At 41.2% G+C, this 22,645-nt stretch overlaps 1 protein-coding gene across 1 annotated transcript in view; it reads right to left on the bottom strand.

Annotated features, from left to right (window-relative positions):
- Positions 1-22,645, bottom strand: part of TMEM51 (transmembrane protein 51) — a 39,898-nt gene that overhangs the window by 10,279 nt on the left and 6,974 nt on the right. Inside the window, exon 2 of the mRNA XM_075189908.1 lies at positions 13,033-13,491. Coding sequence (XP_075046009.1) covers positions 13,033-13,370 — 338 coding nt within the window. The 5' untranslated portion in view covers positions 13,371-13,491. The remainder of the gene's footprint in view (positions 1-13,032; positions 13,492-22,645) is intronic.

Consider the following 22,645-nt stretch of genomic DNA (forward strand, 5'->3'; position numbering starts at 1 on the left):
TGGAAGCAATTTTTTGTCTATTTCTTTCTTAACCGTCACGTTCTGGGAACCATAAATTGATGGTAATTTAACAATTTAAAAATAACCTATATTTTAGGCTCACTAAACCTTTGTTTTTAATATCTGATCTTTATTTCGAGTCAAACAAACACAAATGGACAGCTGGTCACATTTGGCACTAAACAGGGTTATGAGTAAAGTTCCAAAATATGGAACAAAATAATACAAAAACACACAACTACCAAATGTTTCCTTTATTTACTATGAGAAGCTCTGGTGAATAATTTAATGAGGAGAGGAGTGCCAGGGGCAGTTTTGGGAAAGGCAGGGTGAATGTTTAAAAGTGTTTTATGGAGCTCTAAATTCCGGAAACTCCTTCTGCAGAAAACCTTAAGTCCTAAACATTCTGTCCGCTGTAGATAACATTTCCATACCTTTATAGAACTTGGTGTTGACATTGTATTTACATTTGTAATGCTGATGGATGAGGAATATTTTTATTAGTCAGTTTCGAGCATCCAGCAGCTGCCAACAGTGTCCCTAAATAAAAGAGAACTCCAACTTCAGAGAATTCTATGCGCAGGATTATTTTTATACACCCTTAGACACAACGACAGATCTATGTAAAATGCACCTGTACATAGACAAACTGAGGAGGGAGGGGGGCTTCCTAGTGCCTGGAAAGCCCCCTCCAAGCCTGGAGCACTGTAAACTTGAGATGGCTGGACCCTGCTCCCGCTTCACACGGCTCTGCTTGAAAAGGGAGAACTGCGTTCATCTAACAGTAGTGCACGCAGCACTGCCCATGTATATTATGGGGATAGGAAGAGTTGGAGAGCAGCCAAGCACGATCTAAAATTATAGCTATGCCCCCATGCTTGCTGGTCACACCCACTGGCAGCGTGGTGTGGAAACCTCCCTCTACAAATCCTGCGTTTGCCCCTGCTGTATTCTATGTACAGACCTGAGCTTATAGGTGGTAGATAAGGGCAGCAAAAAAATAAATAAAAAATAATCAACGTGCCATGGTCTAGCTACGAGCAGTAAGGACTCCAGATAATCATTCTGAAACTAGCACATATGGGGAAAAGATAGACATCATTCCAATAAGAAAGGATCTACTCATCGATTGGAGGTCAAAATTAGAGAGGATCTTTGCAGAGACCTTAAAAATCCAGAGACTGGGAACTAGGGCCAACAAACGGTAGAGAAGAAGCAGCCTACTACCCAATCAGATTTTCTGGGCCATTTAAATCCTTAGCACCAAGATTCATCTCCGAAAGTAAAACGAAAAGCAAAAAAGTCAGAAATATCCACTTGAACAAATGAGAAAGATGTTATCACCTGGCTGCACTACTTGGAAGAAACATTACAGAAGGCAGACGATTAGTTGGCATTATTCCACAACATGAATATCCCTCCCCGACCTTGAGACCGACCTCGGCATTCCTGACACGAGAGGAGAGGATTATTGTTTTGCTATTGTGATTATTAAATTTATTTTCCTTTTCCCTATACTTTACAGCACCTCCTTGCCTCTAGATGCAAGTAATATTTGTACACCACAATGTTTGGCCCTGGTGAATGGAACTGGGTGCCTTGGACTTCGCCAGGAGAAATCTGAGCGGAGGGGCGTCCAGAGGGGTAGGACCTGTCGGTGCCCCTGTGGGGGCAGAGGAGCGTTCGTGGGCACAGATAGAGCGGGTATAGCCCTTACTCCTGATATCATGATGATAACTGTCTTAGAAATACGGACGCACATGATCCCAAAATATTGCTGACACCTTCTATGTATTGCAGCAAAGATCCTTAATAAAGGTTCCAATGTCCGGTATTATCTACATAGGGACTAAACAGATGTGGCATGTCTCCAAGAGACACCACCCACACCTTGTAAACCAACATGACCCATGCCAATTATGAGCAAGGTGTGGAATATTTACTAAACATATTCCCATGCTGGTTTCTGTCCACCTAAAAGGAGAATTCAGGATGATACTTTAGATCAGTGTTGGCTAACCTGTGACACTCCAGGTGTTGTGAAACTACAAGTCCCAGCATACCCTTCGGGCAATAAGCTGCTATTTATTGGCAAAGCATGCTGGGACTTGTAGTTTCACAACACCTGGAGTGTCACAGGTTAGCCTATACTGCTCTAGAATGAAATAGGTTTTATTTTATTTACCATAGACATATTACATTATTATGCTCTCTAGGTAACATCATACCCCAGACACCATCAAACCATCACTGCCTAGTCCAGCACCTGACATTGCAATAGATATGGAGACTAAATTGATCACTTCTCCAAAAGATAAAAGAATACTGAGAATATAGTCACAATATCCAAGTGTGCCCAATAACACTGGGGGAGGCACACATGTGCCACAGAGAAGATATTACTCATGAATATTGGTATGGATTATTAACTTGGACAAATTGGGATTTGTCCTGGGTCACCGCCACCAAGACAATAAACGTAATACATTAATGCACAGATTGACGGATCATGGAGAGGAAGTTAAGACACATGGGACTGAGAGGGACACACTTTATTATCAGAATGTTGGCACTTTATGAACGATCTTGAGAATGTGTAAAAGTGAAAGGCCGCCTATCACCCCCTAATGCGAATGGCGCACACAATCGGCATACATGTAATTTTAACGCTATGCATTGCAGCACTGGCCTTAGCGCTAAAGCAAATCCTCAATGTATCGAGTCTATAAGTTATTAACTACGGACATAAAGCAGCGCTATTTGCCGAGGACTGTCTTACATTTAAATTGAACAAACCCTATCCTTGCCAATTAATAATCTGATCTATTAGTTTGTCTATTGTTTATCCAAAGCGCCGATTGGGAGGTACTGGTGAAACAACATCTTCATCTTCAGACTCCTGATTTTTTGGGAGTTCTCCCGGACTCCCGAGAGAGCAGGCAAAAATCCCGGATCCAGCTGCTGTCGCCATTGTTGAAGAAGGCGGGGGCGGAGCTAATCACGTCATCATGGCCACGCCCCCTGTTGAGATTGGCTAAAATTACCTAAGCTTGACAGGGGCGGAGCCTAGCGGTGCACCACGCCCCCCCCCCCCCCCGACGGACTTGACTTAGAAGACCTGAGATTCCATCCCAAGTAGTAGCAATTTTTGGGCAGGAAAACCATATCTGGAGGAAGTTCTCAACATCACCGCAGTCCCTCCAGCGGTGAGGAAAGGCAGCGCTATGTACTGTATGTCAAAAATTGTAACTGATGTTTATGACGGCAACCCTAGAGGTGTCGGCCCAGCGGTACACTCAGAACCCCTGCCTCAAACCCCCGGAATCCAGGCCCCACTGAGCTCTAAAGACCCCTTTTCTTAATTAATAATAAATAATTCCTCTAATACTGTCAGCTGGCGTGCCCAGAGACAACTGCCTACATTGCCTAACCGGTAATGCAGCCCAGATTATGTCCCTTAAACCCCTACATTCCATGCGGGGTGTTGCTTTAAAATGTCATAAAGACATGTTTATTAATAGAACAGAATGATGCTAAATTTATAGCTGTAATTTCTACCTCCAAAACCCATGGATTTCAGATCGGAGCCTGTGTGCTTGTGAAATCTTATACTGCTGGTTCTCACACAAGTCCCCACAAGCAGACACGGCCTGGATACAAACAGGTGAAATAAAAAGTGACATTTTAAGGATGTTTCATGTGTTGATTAACAGGCCAGCTTCTGGCAAAGGGTTTTTCCAGGAGTTCATGTTGCAATACTGGTATTACTTAATAATATAACTCACGCTGCATAAAGAAGTCATGAAATATATTCAGTTAATATTAAGAGAACCGCACTGGTCTTACGCTATACATCTATATTCATAGGAATAATGTTATACCATGTTAGTTGGCAGATAATGTCTGTTACGGCATACCGTTGTGCGGTTTAACTCCCCTCCCTAAAAACAAAAACGTAGAGTGCTAGCTCACAAGACAAATATTACAATGAATTCTTACCGGGCATGGAGCCTCCTGTACCAGGTTAGTTTTACTGCTGGAGTTGGCATAAGAGAAAGTCTAAAAACAGGCATTACCCTGGCCAACGCTTCCGTTCTGCCGAAACAGAGGGTGACCAGATCACTACCAGATTTGTCCGTATATCTGCACATGGCAGAATCAGTAATGCCGGTAGCTGGGTGTGTGGCCCATCTGCTCTGACCAACATCTGAAGTCTATCCATGAGATGTAGATCTCAATCTGCCTTTGTGGACTGACAGGGCCGCCATCAGGGGGGTACTGTTGTACCGGGCCCATGCCTACCAGGTGGCCCGGTACAACAGCGCAACACATACTTACCTGGGGGCCCCGCTGGTCTCCGCTAATCTGTCTTCAGCCTGGCTGCCACCGTGACAGCCAGGCACCAGAATGCGATCGCAGGGGTGGAGGAATCATTCCCCCTGCGATCATGTGATCTGGCTGACAGCCAGGTAAGTATGTGTTGCGCTGTTGCTCATGGTTGGGGGGCGCTCATGGGGGGGGGCGGGGGCCCGTACTGGGCCCCATGATTTCTGAAGGCGGCCCTGTGGACCATACCAGGGGCAAACTCAGGATTTGCAGAAGGGGGCTTCCACGCCACCAGTGGGCGTGACCAGCATGCATGGGGGCGTTGCTATAATTTTAGAGAGTGCTTGACTGCTCTCCAACTCTTCCTATCACCATAATATACATGGGCAATGCTACGTACACTACAGTTAGGTGCTCTCTCTTTTCGAGCAGAGTCGTGTGAAGCAGGAGCAAGGTCCAGCCACCTCAATTATACAGTGCCCCAGTCTTGGAGGGGGGGTCCCAGGCACTAGGAACCCCCGCCCCCCTCGGTTTGCCTATGCATACATGGAGAAATCTGTGGTCAATGACTTCTAAGACCTACCAATTTGTACATACAAATAGCAGTGCGTACGGGCATCTCAATACTTTTGGTCTTTATCAATAGACATGAAATCATTGTTCACCACCCCCTACAAATTCTTGCTGGTAATATTCTGCTGGCTAATAGTGAAAGAGGTTGCACAGAACTTGTATTACTATGTACAAATACATTAAGGGTCAATACAGAGAGCTTTCATGGGAACTTTTTACCCCAAGGACTATACACTGGACACACGGTCATCCCCTAAGGTTAGAGGAGAGGACATTTCACAACCAGCAAAGGAAGGGCTTCTTTACAGTAAGGGCAGTCAAGATATGGAATTCACTGCCAGGGAAGGTTGTGATGGCAGATTCAATAGATATGTGTAAGAAAGGGTTAGACAAATTTTTTTTCTGAAAAGTGTATCCAGGGATACGACCGTTAATTAAAAAGAAGGAGTAGGGGATATAGGTTAAAAATAGGACTGCAATATTGTGTCTGGGGGGATTTTCACAATTGAAACAGATTGGCGGTTGCTTACCCTGGATCAATTTCAAATATAAGTGCAGGATCGCAGGAGATCCAAAATAGGTTGAACTTGATGGACTGGTGTCTTTTTTCAACCTCATCAACTATGTTACTATGTTAGAACTCTAACTGCAGACATGCATGTTCTTGCCTCAAAGCACATGGAATGCAGGAATAGGATGGAGTGTTATTACGCAAGACTTATACAAACAAGCTGCAACTTAAGCAATCCGAGATGGTTTTTTTCTTTAAAAAAACCCAAAAAACCTACATGATGTAGCGCACAAAGCAAAAAGCATGTAAGATACACTTCCCACAAGCCTGACAGGTCCACTTAACATGCAATCCTCCATTTGAGAACCAGTGAAATTATTGGAGATAAGCAGGATACTCTCGCATCATAAACTGCATATACACTCACTTTGTCTATAAGGTTGTGTAGGATACTTTGCAACCTTAAAAACGCTCAATCATTCCGGCTGAGAAAGACAAAGAAATGGTGCAATCACCATGGGACAATTCAATGCGAAAGAAAATAATCTGATTTTGGGAGAACCAATTACATTTGAAGATACCAAACCAAAAATATAGCCTTTACCAAAAAAGAAGTTGCACAATTTCAAATGGTAAGAATTCCTATTTTCTAGATACACAGGTCAGGAATAAAGCAGATCAATAACTGGATGTCAAAAGATCATCAATAAAGTAGCAAAGAAATAGCAAAATATATACCAAGCATATTTATGCATAAATATATGCATACTTAGAGCAAGGAATCATCTGCAAGTATTTTGCTCTGTGGAAACATGAAATTCATCTACTTGCATGGGCTCTTCAACAGGAGGCCTGGGGGCAAAGGGAGGAGATTGTAATTTTTGGACTGAATCTCTTTCTACAGTCCTTGAAACAAATGTCAATCCAGTTGCCAAGAGTGACAAGCTTAAGGGTTGTTGGATTATCTTGGGTGCCAACTCATCATCATTACTTTCTATTTATATAGCGCCACTAATTCCACAGTGCTGTACAGAGAACTCATTCACATCAGTCACTGCCCCATTGGGGCTTACAGTCTAAATTCCCTAACACACACACACACACACACACACACACACACACACACACACAGTATAGGGTCAATTTTGATAGCAGTCAATTAACCTACCAGTATGTTTTTGGAGTGTGGGAGGAAACCAAAGCACCCGGAGAAAACCCACGCAAACTCGGGGAGAACATACAAACTCCACACAGATAAGGCCAATTGAACTCATGATCCCAGTGCTGTAAGGCAGAAGTGCTAACCACTTATCCAACATGCTGCCCAACTCACCCTTCATCTTTCCAAAGAGGCTTTGCAAAAAGGCAGTAACTAGCCCTTATTTTTTTTCATCAAAGTACTGAAGCCTTAAGCAGGACAACATACTCGTATCATAGTACCCCATCGTAAATACTGCAAACTGGCAGATGCTGAACAGACTCATTGGGTTTCATCGAAGTCTTTCTGAAAGTCAGTAGAATTGCATAAAATTAAATTGTTCCATTTCCAAAGGGTGTCCTCCAACTATTCTACCGACTACAATATTACAAACCAAAAAGTAGTCCTATTTACTTCATACAACACATTTTAATATGTTAAATATTTACAAATCTCCTTATTTACCTCTATTCAAATAATAGCCTCTATGGGTATGAAGTAAAATCTAATACAAATGGTTATTTATTTATTTTTTATAGATTTTCTCAAGATTTGATTAAAGTAGAACTATTTGAGTTTGATGGCAAGTTTTATATCCTGAAGCAAAGTACCGCCGTGGGATCTATTGTACTGGTACATGTAGTGTCAGATTTTGAAGAGAGATTTGTGTACACTTCAAATGTTTTTGTTTTTATTTACATAATACGCCCATATGTGTTCAACATATTGATAATCTATTATTTTAGTGGCAAGCCTACTGACATACTTATTTGCTGATAACATCCATACCACTCCCTACAAAAAGGGTCTGCCACACAGTCAGATGACATCAGGAAACATATACTAATTTTACTTTACTTTGGCTCCAGTCCTGGGGATTCACTGCTTATGACCTATAGGAGATCACAAGATATGAAGAATCAATGGACGATAAAAAGGACTATTCACGTTCTTAAGCAGCCGTTTCCAACTAGAATGTCACGTTACCTTAAAGAATGTATATTATCTACTTGTCCTGAGATCTATTTGTAGGAATGAAAGTAAAATACTTGATAGACCTCAGTTATATTTTTGACAGCACAGTAGCCTAGAGGTTAGCCCTTCCGCCTCACAGCACTGGGGTCATGAGTTCGATTCCCGACCATGGCCTTATCTGTGTGGAGTTTGTATGTTCTCCCTGTGTTTGCGTGGGTTTCCTCCGGGTGCTCCGGTTTCCTCCCACACTCCAAAAACATACTAGTAGGTTAATTGGCTGCTATCAAAAAAATTTACCCTAGTCTCTGTCTGTCTGTCAATCTCCCTCTTTGTCTGTCTGTGTCTGTGTGAGTGTGTGTCTATATTAGGGAATGTAGACTGTAAGCTCCAATGGGGCAGGGACTGATCTGAATGAGTTCTCTGTACAGCGCTGCGGAATTAGTGGCGCTATATAAATAAATGATGATGATGATGACGACATTCTCGGATGACTGTCCCATAGATTGTAAGCTTTTGGGCAAGGTCTTCTTACCTATCTATTTGCCTGTATTACCCAGTATTGCATTATTACGGTGTTTGTTCTCAATTGTAAAGCGCTACGGAATTTGCTGGCGCTAAATAAATAAATGTTGGCGATTATTATTCCCTGGTTATCCATACTATGACGTGAGAGATTAGGCCAGCGGTTCCCAAACTGTGCGCCGCGGCTCCCAGGGGTGCCGCGGCGCTGTCACTGAGGGAGAGAGGAGGCTGCTGGGTCCCGGCGCCCGGCGGATTGGTAAGTTACTGTGTTCTTTCTTCTTTTTTTTTTTATATGGCTGGCCCGCGGCAGAGAAGTTAGAGGGAGGGTGACAGCAGGAGAGTGACAGCTGGGCAGAGGAGGGGGGGCAGCGTGACAGAGGGCAGAGGAGGGGGGGCAGCGTGACAGAGGGCAGAGGAGGGGGGGCAGCGTGACAGAGGGCAGAGTGTCTGGACGCAGCGGGGGCAGAGTGTCTGGACGCAGTGGGGGCAGAGTGTCTGGACGCAGCGGGGGCAGAGTGTCTGGACGCAGCGGGGGCAGAGTGTCTGGACGCAGAGGGGGCAGAGTGTCTGGACGCAGAGGGGGCAGAGTGTCTGGACGCAGAGGGGGCAGAGTGTCTGGACGCAGAGGGGGCAGAGTGTCTGGACGCAGAGGGGGCAGAGTGTCTGGACGCAGAGGGGGCAGAGTGTCTGGATGCAAAGGGGGTATTTTTGCATACAACTAATTAAGTATTTCTGTCCTGACCTAAATACTTATTACAATTTTTTGAGCCAACTACTTCTAAAACAGGACTGCTCAATAATTTTATTGGAGGGGTGCCTTGAAAAAATTTGGAGACTCTAAAGGGTGCCGCGAACGGCAAAAGTTTGAGAACCACTGGATTAGGCATTATATTGGCTCTCACATTGAATTGTGAGATTGATCTTTTTTGTCAAGCTGAAATCAATTTCGGTTTGAAGTAATCCATCCTGACTGTTTTTTTTAATGGCAGTTTTATGTTGGATATTCACTTTAGAGATGAAAGGTTTTTTGTTGTTTTTTCTTTTTTTTAAATTCTCCTTTTATTCTCACTGTTCACCATGGCAACAGAAGAAGAATCTGCTCTCAAGTATAGTACACCATTTATACACAGGACTTTACACATCAATAATGTACTGTTCATTTTTTTGTTGTTGTTTTGTTTTTTTGTTATTTTTTTAAACATTGAAGTTACCAATGTTCACTTTCCTTTTTAAAAATTCTTAACCAATTTGCCAGTGTGTAATTGGGAATTCCAGCCTGGGTGCAGGAACTCAGAAAACTATGTAAAAATAGCAATTAGGAGACAGTCAAAGGACATTTCCCAGACAGAGACTTTATCCCATACCCCAGGCTCGAGTGATATCTACAAACGAGAGTACCTTTTATACACAAATACTAAATATAATTATATCATACTTGTGAACTTCAGAGATCTCCCCTCCAGATCTCCAAATTAGCTGCATCCTGGGGGCATGGTCACGCGAATAGCGTCATCCTGGCCCCGCCCCTCTGTCAAGCTATACTATTTTCAGCCTATTACGGTAGGGGACGGGGGCCAAGATGACTCGATTAGTCCCGCCCCACCAACGAAGGATGGCCTTCTCTCCCGGGAGTACTCTCAAAAATTTGAGAGTCTCCCGGAATGTCCGGGAGAGTAGGCAAGTATGAATTATATACACACCTTATCATTTACAATACTGTATACATTATCACATTTATAAATGTCTTACAAATGAACTGAACCTTTGCAGCAGCCTACATTTGGAAGAAAATCAAATACAGCATAAGACAACTCAGCCACTCCGACAAAACAACATTTCTCAAACTAATAGGTACAATAATAACAATAATAATAACAATAACAATAACAATAAAAAGGTTTTGTTTTTTTGGGATTTTAAATCAAGGCCTTTTAAATATCAGGCTGTATAGGTTTTAAAAAGAAAACAGTCTCTCATACCTAAGTGACGTTACTGGATCCTAGTGAATGGCTAGGCAGCATTTTGGTCAAGCCCACAAAGTAGCTACCTCCTGGAATTTGAGTACCTTTAAGTTGTAGAATAATGACATTCAAAATGTATGAAGTGAAGTCTGGAGGTCTGGTCAAATTAGCAGCAAAATATTTATTTAGCATTTATTTATGGATAATGACAGACTCCTGGGGGTAAATGTATTAACTTACGATTTTTTTTAAATTCGACACTATTCGGCAAGTTTGCAGTGAAAAAATAAAGAAACAGCGGCTTTAAAGGCAGTGTCTTCACTGCAAACTCGCTGAATTGCGGCGAGTTGGAAGAAAACAATTATTGGAAGTTAATACATTTACCCCCTGGTTTGTAAAAATGACTCCAGATGCCTCAATAATGATCAGTTACAAAGTATTTTATATTATCCATGACCCTTCAGTGAATACACCTTGTTGGGTCATTACAAGGAGTATAATTTTCTATACACTTGTAGACCAATATTTACCCAGAAACACAACAGAACATATCTCTCTGTCTAATCAGCCTATTACAGATCACAATTTATTTTTGTTAGTTCACAGTAAGATTCAAAATGTATGAATTCAAGGGGGGTATTCAATTGTTAGCGTTAACGAAAAAAAATGAGCGCTCAAAAAATATTACAGTTTATACGGTAATATTGCGCGGGAAAAGTGTTAATACGGTAGTTTACTTCGGAGCTGAAATTCCGCGAGTAATTACCGTATCAACGCTAAGATTTTTTGAGCGCTCGTTTTTTTTCGTTAACAATTGAATACCCCCCCCAAGAGTCTAATGTAGTGGCAGAGGGCACCCACATAAAATTGGAATCAAAGGAAAGGTGATCCACCCATATCTCACCAATATCCATCTATTGTATGAGGACTTTTGGAGTTAGCATGTCCAATCACAGGTGCCCATTTCATGAAACAGGTAGGGAGAGATATGGGAACTATCTGGGTGAACACACACACACACACACACACATATACACACACACTACTAGGAAAGTTTCTGTAACTAAGCAGATACAAGTAGTACAAAAGCCTTCGCTGCCACACACAAACGGACCACATCTGGCGCACAGACCCACATCTCTGTTCTGGGCTATTCAGCGATAAAACAACAGCAATAGAATCTTGACGACAGTTTTATTACAAAAACCCTGTCCTATTCCGCCACACAAGGCCAGCAGCGCGGCTTTTCTCAGATATTACCGTGATCCAGCATATGTATAGTCACGACATGTACAGAGTTCTACATACTTGTATAATTGTAACAAGATCCACAGAAACAACAAATCAGGGAAGCCCGAGACTGTAAAACTATGCAATAAAATATATCTCTTGGTCCATGTGCTCTGCAAAGTCCTGTGGTTATGGGTTTTACCCCACGGAACACAACACAACATAAAAATGGATTGTACACCGTTATGACCTCTGCTAATAAGGCAAACATACCACCCATGTTCCCCCGTTTGCAGAGCGCAGATAGCTGGGAGAGGAGTGTAAATACACAGGAGCGATGTTCACTCCTGTCAGTGCTGCGGGGCCCACTTGGGAAAGTACTAGGAAGTGGCAATGTAGACTAAAGCACAGTCCTGCAGAGCTATTAGCATACTGGTCAGGCTAATTAGCATGTTAGTTCTTCTGTGCAGACCTTTCACCTTTTCCTGCATAAACTTTCTACCAGTAAGCAGTTAATTAAAAAAAAACTTCTGTCCAATAGTGATAGATCTTCTACAGTAGTTCCCAAATGAAGGAAGAGTTTAAACTAAAAAAATCAATCAAGTAGAAGGTGGAGCAACAGTTTCTAAAAACGGGTGGTTTACGTCTTTGGCCGACGGGGAATCCTGGGACTTGTAGTTCAAACAGGAACTTCCTGCTCTAAAGCTACTTTTCATCCGTTAAAAAGGTCTGGTACATATGAATTTAGAGGGAAAAATAAATATATTATTTCCCTTTACGTGCACTGACAAAATGAGTAAAACTAACTCTACAACATAAGCTACCATCTACCAGCAACATGCACATCTAGGGCCTGATTCATTAGGGATCTTAACTTGAGAAACTTCTTATTTCAGTCTCCTGGACAAAACCATGTTACAATGCAAGGGGTGCAAATTAGTATTCTGTTTTGTACATAAGTTAAATACTGACTGTTTTTTCATGTAGCACACAAATACTTGATAGCTTATTTGTACACTGACATTTAAAGTTGATATTTGTGTGCTACATGAAAAAACAGTCAGTATTTAACTTCTGTGCAAAACAGAATACTAATTTGCACCCCTTGCATTGTAACATGGTTTTGTCCAGGAGACTGAAATAAGAAGTTTCTCAAGTTAAGATCCTTAATGAATCAGGCCCCTAGTTCTACTGCATAGAAGTTTCCATACCATGACACAACCAAGACATTTTACATTTGCTTTGTGGGGGACTTCAAGCTATTATTTTCTGTATTCGTCCATTTCCTCCTGAGGAGAAGCAGAGTGCAATGTCCTTCAATGGGATTACTGGACAGGAAGTCTGCTGTGTGCAGAAAAATATCTCCCTCTACAACCATACATATACACACATACAAGTTGGCTTCTATAAAAGAGTGTGCTTACATGTATTTTAGGTTTAGTGGTACGGAGCAAAAAGTGTCACAATGCTCACTTGTGTAACTTAGAGGTGACAATCTGTAAACATTGACCAGTCATCACCAGGGATGAGCCCAAGTGTTGAGATGATGACATTTTAGAAACACACCTTTAAGGTGTAACAAGTTCATCATATATCTGTAATTTTAAAGTACTGTATACAAGTAGAACTTGCTTCTAATTGCAGCTTTAATACTCATTTCTCATTACTAATCGTGTCATTAGGAGGATAATAAAAGGAAAGGGCCATATGCGTGTGACAGGTGAACATTTACTCACCTCTCAGACTGAGGAACGGCTTCTTGCTGGACAACCCGCGACTCCTCCATACTGGGGCGCCGTTTGCGTTTGTTGCGTATGCTCAAGCAGATGGCCAGCAGGAGCAGCGCTATCCCGGATCCCACCAGGACGTAAGCTATGGAGAAAGTCTTACTCTTCAGGTTTACCTCCCCCTGGTTCTCTGGCTTGCTGCTGTTTCCCTGGGATGGGCCAGGTTTGTCGTTGCTGCCAAATCCCGGGACAAGGTTCCACACCGCCATCACCACACCAAGCAGCAATAGTCCCACTCCGATGGCAGTGAGGGCGTAATGGGGTCCGCTGGATTTCGATTGTGCCATGGTAAGTGGCCGGCCTAATAACAGGAGTAATCGGACGTTCCAGTCTTTATTCACATGACCTGTTGTCAGAGAGGAGGATAGAAGGGTTCCGCTACCTGGTGTTCAGATACATTATAGGCGCCTGTATAGAAAAAAAAAAAAAAAAAGTAACAGAAATAAGGTTTTGCCTCTGTTATGCATTGAAAATGAAATACTTATTTTATAAATATTCAAAATAGTGAAGTATTTAGATTAAAATAATGGTAGCTGCTGTAATAACTTTACAGGACAAGTATGGCGTCTTATCTGAAATGCTTCGGAATTGGGAGTTTGCTTTTTAAGGGTTTTTCAGGAACTTGGAGCACCACAAGGAAACAAAGGGCACCTTTATGATCCAAGCCAACCTCCCATCATCTACATGTATAAGTTTATTTATAGAGAGCCAATACATTTTTTTTTACAGAATATTTGGCAGAAGTAATTTAGAGAAAACAGCAACCTTCATCATTACAGCAAAAGAGGAAACAGATTCTAGTACAGAAGACCTTACAGCCTCATAAATAATAATAAAAAAAAAAAAAATAAAAAAAAAAAAAAAATATGGGAAACAAACTCAAAATGCTGGTGTTACCAGCATTATATGGGTGTCCTAATTATTTGTTTCAAAATAAACACTTTTCAAAGCAAATATAATATAACCTTAAGCTGTGTATACATCTACGCAATTATCATTTAGATCACACGATTCACGGTTGTTTGTTCAGATATCGCATTAGTACACATACATACACACATTTTTAATGTTTGTTCTACTCTATGCCCCTAATCTGTACCAGTATCTTTGGTAGCAGAAGTCAAATGATTTTGCAAACAGATTACAGTTACTTGTTTTGTTGCCAAATACTGCATAGAGAAACAATGTGGATTTTGGATGATGTAACCTCAGTATCAGTTTCCTGGCGGTACACAAGATTTGCATATTCTATGATTTTCCAAACAGATCTGCTGATTCATATCTATGAATTTATACACGTGCAGTAGCAGACATTGCAGGTGTGTCAAAAGGACGTTGCTTTGTACTTGTGTGTATAAACGTGTGGCAATTCACCAAGGTCGCGATTCAACTCAGGGTGAGAAGTCATTCCCTTGCGCGTTATGTTTGCGATACGGATAGCGTTATAAAATGGGCTTCATTCGCTCATTTTTGCCCGCACCTCCTAACAATGCAACCAAAAATGAGCTTTTTAGATTTAAGCAGATTTTATCACAAGACAAGTATTACAATTTGAGCAGTTAAAGTACTCATGAGGCAACAGAACCATCGATTTTAATTCAATGTCCCCTTAATGTTACACCATGACTGATGGAGACTAACTAGCCTTGCAATTTAAACCTATTCAGTTAGCCAAAAAAAGGTAATCATTTAATCTTCCTCTTATTAAACGTTCGCCATGTAGTCAGTTACAAAAACGCATTTAAACCACCTAGGTACCTTAATTCAAACTTATTTTCAGCGGAGGTGCAAATAATTGCAGACGTTTCAGATTGAGAGGAAAAACCTAAACCACAAAAGTTAATATTTTTCAAATATGAAGCTTAAAATGTACAGTTTAACCTTACCCTGACAAGCTCTGTCTATAGAGGTGATATATGACAAAAAGCTCAAGTTGTAAATCACAGCATGTCAGTTATATTTTCTGTGACATCACTGGAACTGCCCCTATGTATGAAGCCATCTGCAGTCTGTACAGAGCAGGAGACCGGGCAAATCACACAAGCTCTGGCTTTCCACTGCTCCAGGGTGATCTATTGGATCCAGAATGAAGGTCTATATTCTAGAAGGACCCAAAACAAACTTCATTTAAAAAAAAACCATTGAGAATCTGTGTAAGAATTTGAAAATTGCCGTTCACCAACAGTCCCCATTCAACTTGATGGAGCTCAAGTAATATTGCGAAGAACGGGCAATAACTGCGTTGTCCAAATGTGCAAATCTGGTAGAGATTTATCCAAACAGAGTCAGCCGTAACTGTGTTTCTACCAAGTATTAAAACAAGCAGTGATTATAACAATTCCTGATGCTCAACACAAATTTCTTGAAATTACAGTTCAGCCCTTTGAATAAATCCAAATTAAACGTTCCTTAGCATAGGCAAACCGAGGGTGCGTTTTCTAGTGCCTGGAAACCCCCCTCCAAGCCTGGGGCACTGTATAATTGAGGTGGCTGGACCCTGCTCCCGCTTCACACGGCTCTGCTTGAAAATGGAGAGCTGCGTACACCTAACAGTAGTGTACGCAGCATTGCCCATGTATATTATGGGGATAGGAAGAGTTGGAGAGCAGCCAAACACGGTCTAAAATTATAGCTACGCCCCCATGCATGCTGGTCACGCCCACTGGCGGCAAGGTGTGGAAAACCCCCTCTACAAATCCTGTGCTTGCCCCTGCTTAGCCTCTCCCCCAAAGGATCAAACTCAGAGAGACCCATTGTCTTTTGAACATAATTTGTCTTATATCATCCCACATGCAAAAGCATGACTTCAATAGTAAATAGTGTATTACATGACTGTCTTAATATATCCCAAAATAATTGCGGGAGAGATGCTTTGGATGCTGGAGGAACTGTGGTCACAGAACCCTTTTCTACACATATAGTGGACCTGAGCTAGGATGTCCCCTTTTTGGAAGAAAGTACAATCCCTATGAACTCTGTACATGAAGTTTCTTTACAAAACCATTCCTGTACCTCTCCTGTATTACCTTCCCAGGAATTTGAACAGGAATTTAATTCTTCCCAATGTCCCGTTGGGAATCTCACAGAATGTTTACTCCCCAAGACATTGCTGAGGTTTTGTGTACCGTAATATCTGTAACAGTGCAGAGATGCACACGGGGCGAAGCCACCACAGGACCTCACACTGAATAGAATTCCCCCCTAAAAGACTAATATCTGATATTCTATCGGCTGCTAAAAACCTAAAAGCCAAAAACCTCAATGTCCTTCAACACCAGCCTTTAAAACCCTTCTATGGCACATAGCCTCTATTGAAAAAAAAATGCCATTACCTCCATGATCAATAACATGTATATGGACCAGTATGGATGCCATTGCAGTTTATTGAATCCCAAAATCAAGGACATAATTCCTTTGATTAACAGACAGTCTCCCTAGTATGACCATAGCACTTCTTAGTCATATTCTATTTTATGCTGCTAATAACCCTCCAGATTCAAGCTCAGAACGCAACACGGAACCTTCTCAGATTTCCTGTAGTATATTTCTCTCTCCCACCTTCCCTAATTTTTAAATATTGGTACCCAATGATGTACTATTAAAGGAAAACTTAGTAGCACAAGTTACTTGTGTACTTTTACCAGTAACTTTGTATGTTCAAGATATTATTAAGGAAGGTCTTTTGAGACAGAAAATGTCTCTATAACGTGGTAAACACACTAAACTACACTGCAAAATTATATACCGTGAAACCATTCTTATGCACCATAGACAGAGTAGCACGGCTTCACCTTTAAGTCTACAGTGCAGGTATAAAGGACATGTTGTATTCACACCATAAAATCAATCAATCTGCAGCTGAAGAGCCCGTTGACCGTTATTCATCTCCTGCACAGTTATGAGTATGACAGTGCTGCTAAGGGAATTGGTCTCACACCACTTCACACAGAGTAACACAATGCTACACACACTTATGTTCTGCTCAAAAGTTATTGCTTGGCGAAGACAGATTAATGGGACTTTTCAACAGTATTGATGTACCTCAGACGCACTAAACGGACACAAAATAAAAAAGCACTGCAACACAAAAGTTATATGCACCTAAAGACACAAAGACGTAGGGCTAGATTTACTAAACTGCGGTTTTGAAAAAGTGGAGATGTTGCCTATAGCAACCAATCAGATTCTAGTTATCATTTATTTAGTACATTCTGCAAAATGACAGCTAGAATGTGATTGGTTGCTATAGGCAACATCTCCACTTTTTCAAACCCGCAGTTTAGTAAATATATCCCGTAGTCTCATTTGAATATTTATTTTCATATCCATTCACTGTGCATTAAAATTCTACATGTAGGAGAATTTTCTAGCCCTGGTGCTTACCTAGCCTTAAAAAAGTATGCACAGACTTGCAAAAAAAATAATAAAACAACAAACATGGTTCTGTTATATAAACACAAATGGCTTCATTTGTTATGTAAACAAAATAATGCAGTGTATCCAGGCATAGGAGAATAGTGTTAGGGCAGGTACATGAAATATGTAAGATGTTTATTATTTTCTATATAAACACAACTAGTAAAAATTTGCGATGTATAAACAAAGTATTTGCAACTAACAAAATGTAAGGGACAGTTCTAGTGCCTTATTTTGGAAAGATATCCATGTTCTTTTACTTACAAAGTCAGCTTAGTCACGTGATATCATACAGCCAATGAGAGGCTTCAAAGCTCATAAAACCACCAGCGTGTATCCATATAAATTAATTTATTACATGCAAATGTTAATGTTTCAGGTGTGCACATCACCTATATACACTGGAGTCGGCCATCATTATTCAGCCTATTAGAAAAGTGATTTGATAATTAGTATTCTTATGAAGTTTTTCAGCCTACACCACTATAAGTAAATGAAGAGTATACTTGGAACAGAGTTTTTAGAAAGTTTTCCTAGGTATATTACAGCTCTAGTCACAGAGCAACACATGGGTCAGTTACTTCATTCAGCATTGAGGAATGGAGTGTCCTTGCTCGACCAACAATAGACTATTACACAGCAGACTCTGCGATTGCATTACACTTACAGGAAGTTCACACAACAAAATAAGGCTCAGAATGACTAATTGAAGAACGGTGATTCTTATGCAAAGAATGTATAGATAAAAATGCTACTGTTGCCATTCAAGCAAGGGAGGGCAGATCCATGCTATACTACAGAACACGGCTGCATGTAGGCTCTTGGCTAGAGGAAGGGGCACTGTAGTGACAATCTCTTATATAGGTGTTAGTGCAGCTTTAAAACTAAGGGGGGGGGGGGGGGGGGGGAGACTAAATTAACTGCGGAGTGGCTCCGGAACAGTCCCCAAGGAACTCTATGGTGATGTAACATCGCGGATATCTCCTTGCGCACCATAGATGCGCAAAGAGAAATCCGCGATGTTGAGGTACCGTAGCACCTGTAAGAGTACACCAGCCTCTATGTTCCGGGAGGGTGGACCACTCTCCTGGGAGAACTCCTCCAAATTTAGGAGTCACTCCGGCATTCCAGGAGGCTGTGAATATTTATGTACATGTGATTTCTTAATTATTATTTTTTTAAATAAATTTGCAAAAATCTCAAACTGTTTTCACACCGTCATTATGGGGTATTACGTGTAGACGTTTGAGGGGGAAAAGAAAGTAATTTATTCCATTTTTTAATAAGGCTGTAACATAACACAATGTGGAAAAAGTGAAGCGCTGTGAATACTTTCTGGATGCACTGTACATTGATCCAACAGAGTACTCTGAATAAAGCAAAATTCTATTTTACTTTAAATTTCTAACGCAAGTCATTGTTCTCATAATGAATGTTGAACTAGAAAATCTGCTGATTAAAAAAGGTAAATAATTCCCGTTTGGTCATTTTATTGATTTCTGGAACTTTGTCACCAACAGCTGATAAGAGAGATAAGAGAGGATTATATCATTGGCTGCTACTAACTGGTAGAAAGGCCTCACGTTTCAAGGACAGCGAGAAGGGACTGTAGGAGTAAAGGTTATGGAAGATAGCAACAGAACAATATTGGTCAAAAGTAAAGCAAAAGTAACGATGCTATTATCTGACCGTGGATTAATACAATGGCACCGGATGTCTCCATGCCATTCATAAAAAGCCAAGTCGTATCTAATAATGTAACATGACCTTAGACCAGGGGTAGGCAACCTGCGGCTCTCCAGGTGTTGTGAAACTACAAAAACCAGCATGCATTGCCACCTATCTGCTGGTTATCTACTGGCAAAGCATGCTGGGACTTGTAGTTCCACAACACCTGGAGAGCCGCAGGTTGCCTACCCCTGCCTTAGACCATCTGACTCCATCCTAACACAATAAACATGAAACACCAAGCAGTGGATAGAAACTGACATCAGCCTTTTATTTCCAAAATTTCAGATTTTGACTAACCTGAGGAAGGGGCATACCAGGGGCGACCCATCACCCACCAGGCTACGAATTTGTGCCATATAAATTCACCAATGCAAGGGTCACATTAAGAGTGCTCACCCAACTGGCTCTACCTATCCTGGTGACCAACCAAATCTGGGAATAACAACCCCCAAAACCATGGACTGAGAACCCCTCCAGGACTGCCAAGTAACCAATCCCAGGGCTCATCCAAACCAAATTTATTTTTTAGGAAATACCTGTTCATTGCATTTAAAAAAATATATATATTTTGCTTCATTTTCAACAGAATATGATACACAAAATTTAAACTGCATGGGGATAATGTCAACATTATTATAGGTGATGGATAGAGTTTTTCCCATAGTTGAATCGTTTCAACGTGACAGGGAGCAGCGTATCCCCTTTATTTCTGTGTCTCTACACCAGGAATTCTGCACTTTTCTAGCACTCAACAGATGCCATCAACTGTGGTTGTAAAGATTCACACTGACGTGTAGGAAAGCGCCCCTGGATGCTATGTATATGCGTTATACACACGCCAACAAAGACTGCACCAAGAACATTGTACCTGATCTACAATCTGATTGGAGCAGCTATGATTGGTTATGACAAAAACGTCCCCCATTGACACACATACAGGATCCCACGTTTGTATTGTGATCAGCCTGTCATTCCAGTCAGACCACAACGTACACAGGCAGGAAGGGACATGGAAGCATGGCTTAGTATGAAGCCAACATGGCTAGTCCCATGTTCCTAAAGCTGGGTACACACTACACTGTTTTCGTCCAATAATCGGCTCAAACAGTCGACATACGACCGCTCGTTCAAAAGTCGGGTCAGTGTGTACAGTGACACAATGGTTGAAAGTCTGCCCAAATGGACAATTGTCGCCTCATTTGGTTGGTCGTACCGTTAAATATTTTCATTCCAATCTCGTTTCCGTTGTGTAGTGTGTATAAACCTACGACCGATCCACAACAGTGAGTACGAAATTACAGTCATTGCTCACGACAACATGGCTGTAAAAAGTCGCTAAAGGGACGTCCGCTCTTCTCTTTATCGTCCTAAACAAGGCTAGTGTGTATGCAGTCCATGGACCGAGCGATCGGAACATCGATCGCATGTAAAATCGCTCGGCATAAAAAGTTGGTCGAAATTTCTGTATTGTGTACCCAGTAAGATGTGTCTATCTGTCCTATCATTCGATCTAGCTGTGGCAGACAACCAGATCATAACTGGGGTCCAAGAAAGAAAGAAGAGCTTTTAATATACTATTAAATGTTCAGGGCTTTATTTTAATTAAACAAACAAATAAAATGCAAAGTTTAGAATTCATATTGTAGAACTTTTTTTCAATATTATTTTTCATTTTACTTAGAACATAATTTGGGGAATATAACCAGACAGAAAGTCATTGTACAGTTAAACTTACTTAAAACAAAAACTTCACCTTGGCCAACATGATACAAAGTCACAACAAGTTGTGTTTATAGTAAACCTATAGAGTTGTGAGGTAAAATAAGGTGGTTTTGTTTCCATTGCAACTTGCAATGCTTTCCCTGGCTCTATGGCTCAGATTCAGCAGGCTGTGTTATAATGCCTCCCTGTTCCTAACAAAAGCAGGTGCGTTACCGCGCTCCAGAAGTCACACTTCACTGCAGCCCCTCCAAGTCTATACTACAGGTGCACCACAGACACCTCAGAGCACTTTCATTCACCCCTCCCAAAAGACAAACAGCACAGCCAGAACCATAAAGAACCTTCACCTCTCACTACACATTAGTAACCCTTGTCTGACCAGCTCTCGGCTATGCAACAGACTATGGGATAAATTTATCAAGCTGTGGGTTTGAAAAGTGGAGATGTTGCCTATAGCAACCAATCAGATTCTAGCTGTCATTTATTTAGTGCATTCTACAAAATGACAGCTAGAATCTGATTGGTTGCTATAGGCAACATCGCCACTTTTGATAAGTTTACCCCTAAGACCGCTTCACCTCCTTTTAATCATACATTACAAATTCTACATTATAAAAGGGAAATGTATATCATATTACAAGTTACTATTAATGATAAGTCTTCTCAGAGGAAACTAACCATTTACTTTTTCATGACATTGCTGAAGGGGAAACAACAGGCGATTCATTTAACCCAAGTGTCAGGACTGACCTATATACGGTCCACTTTGCTCACAGTGGGGGACAGCCATTTTCTTTGGGATGAACAAATATTTACAGGAATGCAGCCAGGGTTTCATGAAATGCCTGACTGTCGTCGCTGGCTCCTAGCAGAGCATTCCCCTGACTCTTTAGTCAGCCCATAAACAGCTGCCTGCTTTAGGTGTAGACGATGAGCAACCTTCTGTTGCGGATGCTTTGCAAAATGAACAACATAAATTAACAACCTGCTCCCTTGCTAATGAGTACAGATTGACAGCAGTGCTGCATGCTTTAGAAAAATGGAGATTCAGGAAAGGTTTTAAAATGCAACAACGTGAATATATATTTATTTCACTGACTAGAGCAGTGTTGGCTAACCTGTGACACTCCAGATGTTGTGAAACTACAAGTCCCAGCATGCTTTGCTAATATATAGCAGCTTATTGCTGGAAGGGTATGCTGGGACTTGTAGTTTCACAACACCTGAAATGTCAAAGGTTAGCCAACACTGGGCTAGGGACTCGCCTACAGGAGATGCCTTTATAGCTTTATTGTGCACAACAATTCCCAGACACATATTGTTTGTTTTTGAGCGCAGGACAACATTTTTCTTTTGTTTGTAATGTTTTATAAAATGACAAACTGCAGCCAAGGATACAAAGGGTTCTAAGTGTAATACACATTTAAATTCATCTAACAATTTCCTATTGTAGAGTTTCTCTCTCTCTGTATCCGCGTGTAGACTGCAGTAACAGTATCTCTCTTGGTATAAAACACAAATAACGCAACTTTTGTAAAGCACTGTAGAAAGTTTCAGAGATCTTTTATTCTATTCTTTATCTCAGGCTGCCGGAGGATAATGAAATGAAAAAAAAAAAAAAAGTTTTAATTATTCATTCTCCAGTAACAGAAAAGATGAGACAATTGATGAAACCCATCTGTGTCCATTGTCC

This window comes from Mixophyes fleayi, chromosome 11 (genome assembly GCF_038048845.1).
Source record: "Mixophyes fleayi isolate aMixFle1 chromosome 11, aMixFle1.hap1, whole genome shotgun sequence".
NCBI lineage: Eukaryota > Metazoa > Chordata > Amphibia > Anura > Limnodynastidae > Mixophyes > Mixophyes fleayi.